At 38.6% G+C, this 8,027-nt stretch overlaps 1 protein-coding gene across 2 annotated transcripts in view; it reads left to right on the forward strand.

The window, feature by feature from the left end:
• Positions 1-7,081, forward strand: part of si:dkey-34e4.1 (carboxyl-terminal PDZ ligand of neuronal nitric oxide synthase protein) — a 39,477-nt gene extending 32,396 nt beyond the window's left edge. For both annotated transcript variants that reach the window (XM_041238563.1, XM_041238564.1), the window contains 3 exons: positions 126-291; positions 719-1,046; positions 6,364-7,081. In XM_041238563.1, coding sequence (XP_041094497.1) covers positions 126-291; positions 719-1,046; positions 6,364-6,898 — 1,029 coding nt within the window. In that variant the 3' untranslated portion in view covers positions 6,899-7,081. The remainder of the gene's footprint in view (positions 1-125; positions 292-718; positions 1,047-6,363) is intronic.
• Positions 7,082-8,027: the final 946 nt, after the last annotated feature.

An 8,027-nucleotide genomic window follows, 5' to 3' on the forward strand; every position in this document is an offset into this window, starting at 1 on the left:
TACATTTGTAATGTATCAAATTATATAAATACAGCTTGTTTTCTGACAAAGAAAAATAATTAAGTGCTTAATTGTTAAGGTTGCTTTTCTGCGCTCTCACTCCCTGCTTCCTCTCCCCCTCTCAGGTCCAGCTCCTGAAGGACCAGCTGTCTGCAGAGACTGCAGCCCGGATTGAGGCCCAGGCCCGGGTCCACCAGCTCCTGCTCCAGAACAGGGACCTCCTGCAGCACGTGGCCCTGCTGGTCGCACAGCTCAAAGAGCTTGAGGTCAAAGTGCAGTACACTCACAACAGTAAGGCCCTTTCTTCCTTTTTTGTCTTTTAACAAAAAGGCCTATCATTAAATGACAATTTGATATTATTGTGCATCATATAGTAGCCAAAGTAGCGACCTGCATGTCGTGATGTGTACCTTCAGATTGGTGTACAGTTACACCACTAATAGCATGGAAAAATGCTATTGCAGTAAAGCAGAATTAGGTGATTCTGAACATGTGATCAAGATCAAGTTCTTCCCAGGACTTAACTATTAAAATATTATGGCATACTACACCTTTAAACTATATGTGGTTCAGCTGGTTTGTAATTTTTTTGCATTGAAAACATGTACCTTAAAAGGTATGGAGTCTATACAAAATCACCAGCCAAAGGTTTTTTTTTTTAAAGTTGGCTTAGTGTGTGTTAGTATTGCTTTGACTTTAGCCTCTGACCTTTCCTTAGATGAGAAAAGCTCCCTCTGGAATTCTGTGTCAACGCAGTCTCTGTCACTCAACTTGAAGAACCACTACAGCCTGGGAACTGAGCTGCCCGTCACCTCCACTCCAGCGGGGGAGCTAGTGAGCACTGCTGCCCCCCTAGACCAGATGGATGGGGCCGAGTCCTACCTGAACCTCCTGAACCTGGAGAAGGGGGCGGTCCTTGATAGCCTGAAGGAGGAAAGCAATGGGAAGAAAGAGGGAGACTGGAGCACGGAAGGGTCGGAAGTCAAGGCCAATGAGAACGCTTTCCTGAAGATTGACAGCTGGACTTACAAATCAGGGAATGACAAGTAAGATTCTGCAATAAATAAGCAGATTCATATTTAATTTTTTTTTGTTCACTAACCCTACAAGGCTGGGATCTTCAAATATCCATGTATTCATTATTTTTTTTAGTGTTAAATGTTTTTAAATGTTGCGTATTTTTTTAAAAGATATTCATGTTTGGTTAAATGTACTATCATCTGGGTTTTTATTGTTATTATTATTATTATTATTATTATTATTATTATTATTATTATTATTATTATTTATTATTTATTTGGAAGGATCAATCTTATACAAGTCCATTAAAAAATTAATTGTATGTGAAGTAACCACAGAGACAAGGTAAAGACTGATATGGCCTATAGTAGTCATTAATTTGGATATCGGTCTCAGTTGCTGAAGAGAGCTTTGACAAGCACACATTGTAAATGTTATAGTGTTTAGACAATGTAGGTTTGAGCACATATGTATACCAAAACTCCAATCCGTTAGGCACCTTGACCAAGCAGAAAATCCATGTTCTTGTAGAATGCTCTAAATGGAACAAGCTAATTCTACAGGAGGACAAGTGTATTGGGCATAGGATTGCAGGTAACCCTGAAGGCTAATAGTTTGCATTCCATCACTGCCTGTCAGTAGAGCCAGTCATTATCTGCACTTTGTCGTCCTTCAAATTATGCTGAAGCCAATTACTTTGTTTCTTCTTGTTACTACTGTCGAAACAACATCCATTCCCACTGAAACCGAACACAGATCCATCAATCTGCAGAACTGTTTTATAACCAGGCTTTGAAACAGGAGCTCAAATTGAATCATTACTCAACTGAAATCACTTTTTGATCGCCACTTATGCAGGACAAGAAAATAGTTGGAAGGGAAATTACAGAGCTCATGAGAGAATAATGACTGGGGAAAACATCTTCAAATAAATTGTCATCTGTGAAAGCTAAGAGTGCTTAATGAGAGAAAGTGCTCTGGTTGTTCTGTGGCGTTCCTATAATAATAATCCTGTGAGTTTTTAGTTATTAAAAAGGAGGCATGCAGGTATTAAAACATTTTCCATTTGCTAAGCTGATTTTGTAACTGAAGTGGAGACCTTTCCTAAGCAGACACAGTCTTGAATTAGCGACAATTAAAATATCCCCCAATTCTTCCACAAGTCAGACAAATAGCTGGTCTCAACTACTGTACATACCAACAGTATAACATTTATAAGCATTGATTTGATTCACCTCTACCCCATAAGCTGCAATTTCATAATTTTTTTACAGTACAGTAAGTGGTTGATGCTATCCAAGTGAATTCCCTGGCACTGTAAAATGATCTAAAGAAATCCAGTTTTGGCTTATCCATGGGGGGGAGGGGGGGGTTACGGTTTTAAAATTCACAGAATTTTAAAGTCAGTCCTCGGTTACAGCTTTCCAGACTGCAATAGCGTTTGTCAGCAAGTCTCACATAGTAAAAGCATAGCAAAGTGTAATAAAGCACAGTGAAAGTGTGCTAAAGCATAGATAAGCATTGTAAAGAATATCAAGGTGTGGTAAAGCATATTAGTAAACATGGCAAACCAGGCTCAACTTTGGGAAATGCATAGTATAACCATGGGAAAAGCATGAGAAACCTGCAAAAATACCACGGTAAACTTTTACAAGGGAAAGACATTTCATCCAGCAAAGGCAATGGAAATGATTGCAATTGGTTCACAGTTGGGAATAAACCTTTTATAGCTTATTTTACAAGATGTCTGTTTTACTCAAGTTACTTGGCAGTTTTCATATAGATTTAGTGCTAGTGAACACATCTACCCAGTGAGTCGAAGGACCAGCGATGATCTGGAATGACATAATAATAGTGCAAGGACAGTGCATCGGCTGAGCATCCAGTAACATGGTGCTTAGGTCAGGCGAGTGCAGTACACAGCAGGAGGGCAGTCTGAACAAGTGGGTCTTGAGGAGGCAGTGGAAGGTAGTGAGAGACGGGACAGTCCTGAAGTTCTGTGGTAGCATGTTGGGCTAATGAGCTGTATTATATCAGAGTAATCAACAAGAGGAAATTAGCATGTGTCATTTCCTCCACATCTTGTGGAGAAATTGGATTTTGATTGCTGGTTCTCCTCTAGATTAAATGTTGACTTTAGACAGCATCTTTCAGATACAGATTATTTTTTTTTTTAGTATTGGGGAACAGCGAGATCATCGGCATAATGAAACCAAAATAGTAACCAGAGATGTTAGAGGAGTTGCTGCATTTTTGGAATTGTCTTAGCTAACCTATTTGAACCAGCAGTATCCATATGGCGATTATTCTAAAATAAAAGGTTGAAAAAAAAAACAGATTTAGCAGAGGAATTAATTGATTTTGAAATGCTCCATTTAGTTTTTTCGACGTCAGAGATGACTCAATGTGAAAGAGCACTTCTGCATAGATTTTTTTAAATGCACGTCATCTGAAATATTTGATGTTGCTTGCAGAATTAACCCCCTGAGACGAGCCCTCTGGGTAACAAATGTGTTATGATGCTTAATTCACAAACAGTTCAGGGTTCTGTTGTGATGCGGTGAAAATCTTTTCCAGTCTGGGTTTAACGCTGCTCTCTGACCTGTGGGAGTTTCATTGGTTCAGTTTAACAGTTTACAGCATGGCTGCTTTACAGGATATATTGTACCTGCTGCTCACTTCTGTCACAGAACGAAGAAGAAAGACTTTCCCTAGTACAGTAATAAGGGTTTAGGTTTTTGTTGACATACTTTACGTTTGAATGTCCCTCAAGTTAGTTTTCACTGTGGCATGATTCATCTACCCAGTGCCTCGTAGCTGTTTATCAAAGTTAAATAGTACAATATCAGTGCGCAAGAGGGCTGGATAAATGCATTCTAATAATACATGCAAGCATGCTGCTGTTAACAGGAGCGTTAAGCTAGCATCCTGCCAGAGTTACTCATCTTAATTGGCTGTAAAATGGCTAATTGTAAACCTCGAATTAACAGCACTGTTTCTGCGAGCTTGGAGTGTATGTAAATGTTTGGCAGACTGTGCATCTGTTGTGGAGGAAAAAGTGACGTTAGCATGCCAGAGTAGAGATGTGCTGAGGGTAAGAGAGGGAGGGGTTCGAGGGGTACACTGACGTTCTTGGTGGATGAGGAGGGAGAGAGGGAGTGGTGGATGAAATAATTGAGCCACATTTATTTTATATAGGGATAGACTAAACATATTAGTCATTGCTACCGATTTCACGGTGAAGATTTCTAATGTACAGATTCCTGTGATCATTTCTTTGCTATCCAAAAAGCATGCCTATATAGTCTGTAAATATCACTGTATACAACACTGGAGTATTAGTAAATGAAGTACATGTGATGCAACAGATCAGGTGTCCTAATATCCCCATTTGAATGTATTTATTGGTAGTTGATATTAATTCCTGATCAGAGGTGGATGTTTCCATTGTAAGTACACGCTTAGTACAATCATAAGATGAATGGGAGACACACAAACCTATAGTATATCGAAGCTTAAAACACTTACATTTGTTTTAATCCTGTTCCAGACACACCTTGTGTATTCATACAGTGTCTGTCGCTTTCACGGTTAGATGTGAGTATACTGTAAATATGCTGTGAAATATATGACTCTCAAGTAAGTTCAGTAAACGATCCTTTTCTGGTTTACCAACCCCTCCGTTACATCCAGTATATGCAAGTCATGCTGGCCTCTGTTCAGGTTTCTGTACCAAGGTGGGCAGTCTGGCCCTCCTCAATAGAGCATGCAATCTCAGTCTGGGCACAGCGGTACAACACAAATCCTCTGCTTGTCTGAGTCACTTCCTTCTTTGTGTCTGCTTGATGAGAAACAGTAATAGGAATGCCTCTGTTTTTACATATCAACGGCACACAGTGTGCAGTTCTGATGCTGCCCTCTTCATTAGTGACATTTCATAGCACAGATCAATTAGGAGCTTATTTATTAACTCCTGGCACTCTCCTACTGCCTGTTGCAAAGAGGGGGAATCACACTGCAGAGCCTTGACTTCCAGTAAATCGTCACTTAGACTTGGATTTCATACGGGCAGGGATAGGCTGGATTGCATGGTTGTTGTTGTTTTTTATAAGCAATTGCACATTCGTAAGGGTGTTTCTAATTGAAGTATGAAACACATAAAAAACCTTCAGCCGGTGGGAGAGGATTAGAAACAGTGCTGAGGTTGACATAAGGTAGTGAAATAGTTCCCTTTGCTTTTCTTCTCCCACCTGAAGAAAAAAAAAAACAGTTCCAGTACATTGCATCCTTCCTGACTCCACGCTTGCATCTCTTCATTATACCCTGCTGGGTAATACTGTATGAACCACATCTGTTTAATTCATAAGGACTTGGCATGTGAAAAGGCTATTGAAAAACTTCATGAAATGCTGCAAGCTCCGTGTGTGTGTGTGTGTGTATTATTAAAGATAAAAGTGGAATCGCAAATAAAGAAAAGAAATATTCAGTCTTAAAAAATCTGTCATGCAAGGATTGCAACCTTGTATGTGGTATATTTTGCACAAAATGTAATAAAATAAAATAAAATCTGTATGAGAGAGAGGTACATCATTATATAAAATAATACAGAACCACCTATCAAATCTAAGAAATAAAGTAAACTATAGACCTATAGTTTGATTTTAGAAAAAAATGTAATTAGATAATGTACAGTATAGAAGAATAAAAGAAAATAAGTGGACTAGATACCATGATGCCTGAAGGTTTAAGTAGAAAGGGACAGCAGATCGTTACATCATTAGCTATATAGTGAATGACATCACAAAGACATTAGATTTAAAGAGAAATAGATGTGTGGTTACCATGGCATCAAAAGCCTATAAATACCTCCACAGTGTTTGTTTTCAAACACACTTTCCCTTGACAAAGGCATGTAAAAATACCGAAACGTTGGGAAAATCAGTAGCAAAAGATCAAAATCAAACAAGAGCAAAAAATAGAGAATCCGGTAAATAATTACATGTAAGAGAGGGTTCGACTGAGAGCAGTTAACTTATATTGAAAACATTTGCTTCTCCGAGTAAAGTATGAACACATAGTAGGTAAGATGAATCGATGAGAATGATTTAAAATAAGAGCAATTACAAAAAAAACGCGAGTACAGATACCTAGGAGAGTAAAGTCAAATACAAGATACAGGAAGTAGTTCTAATTAAGAGCAGTAGTAGAATACGGCAAGATATCAATCATACTGGTACACATTGGCTGTGATCAATGATGCGAAACTGTGTGCTATACAAATGTCAGCCATAACATTATATTTTCTTGACATCTGTCTTTTTTTTTTTTTTTTTATTTTCCAAGGTTTCAACAAATCGTCCCCAAGCTCAACCCACCGCCTCCACCCCTCAACAGGAAGCGACCAATTAGAACGCTGTCTCCGGGTCAGGAGGCGGAACCCAATGCCACACCCGTTTCCATAGAGCGTGTGAACGGCAGCCTGTCTCACCACCACAACACCACAAGCTTCACTGATGTCACTGCCGGCACTTTCACCACATCTGATTTCGAGTCTCTTGATGGCGAGAGCAAAGCTCAGCCCCCGATTGAATCCCAGAAACCATCTCTAGCCTCTTTAAAAGAGGGACTGTTTAAAGAGAATGGGACTTTGCATTCTTCAATTGAAAGCTACAGCAGTAAACTTGCAGATAAACCTGCTTCCCTCTCAAATGGCATCAAAACGAGCCCGGCCAAGAACGTGGGAACCCTGGAAACCAACCACAACAGCACGCTTCCGTTTCCTTCTGCTTCCGACGAGACGTGCCTCCACATTAGCTTCTCTGAGGATGAGCTGCTTGACAATGAAGCTGATGATTCCAGCTTGCCTCTGCAGAGTTAAGATGCTACCAGCAACCTTAAGAAATGCTGCCAAGACTATGGAATTTATTCCAGGTTGATTTATTGGGAGGCAGCTACGGCTGTTCCAAGCATTTCTTTATATACAACTACGGCCAAAGGTTTTGCATCACTGAGATTTTTACTTGAGATATAATTTAAAACAAAAACTATATGAAGATTTTTTTTTTTTTTATTTAACATCATGTAATCAAAGAAGCTACAAAGTATTTTTCCTGTTAGATTTTTGAAATGCCACATTTTTCAATTCAGTATATTGAAAAATACAAAGCAGTATGTAATTCTAATATGTTAACGTAACATTATTCAGCAGGTTTCATTTGACTTTATGAAGAAAAATGAGTTCATTCTACAGGGCGATGCAAAACTTTTGGGCCTTAGCTTTAAAAAAAAAAAAAAAAAAAAATAACTAAAAAAAGTTCGCAATTTTTTTTTTTTTTAAACAATTGATTTTTGGTCCCACATGTTAATTTTGACATTTTTATTTCAAACCTTACTCAAAGTAATGGTTTAACTGGAGGTTCTGTAACGCTGTAAACTACAGCAATGGGTTATGTACATACAGCATCACATGCGTCACTTTAATTGTATTACATAGGTTCATAAGTATTCCTGAACAGAAAGACACTGTTTTTTAAAAAAATGTTGCAAAGAAACACTGGTGTCCAAAGCTGTAAATCAACCAGGATCTGAAATCAGTGTCCAGCTATCAAGAGAAACTGTAGCGAATTGACTCTTTGGAACATATGCCAAATGCTTCAATGAAGTAGTGTTCAGTATGCATTGTTAACTTTTTGTTTTAATGTATTATTTAGCTGTGATTTATTTAGTGAGCGTAAGATTGCTTGAGGATGGTATTAAATGTTAACGCTCTTGAATAATTCAAAGGCTACACCGGTGGCAAAGAAAGACGAGGGGGTTGTTTGTGAAGCTGTTTAAGTGAGGGAAGTAAGGAAAGTGTCGTGGAAGTAAGGTTGAGCTAAGGTTGAAAAATGGTCAAAGGGTCTTGTAAGTAGTTACCATTTTGTGTCTAATGGCAGAGATACACTGAAACTAAAAACCAACCAACCCAACGTGGTCTAGTACCGCTGTAATGGAAGAGTTTTCTTAAT

The sequence above is a fragment of the Polyodon spathula genome, chromosome 49 (assembly GCF_017654505.1).
Source record: "Polyodon spathula isolate WHYD16114869_AA chromosome 49, ASM1765450v1, whole genome shotgun sequence".
Classification (NCBI taxonomy): Eukaryota; Metazoa; Chordata; class Actinopteri; order Acipenseriformes; family Polyodontidae; genus Polyodon; species Polyodon spathula.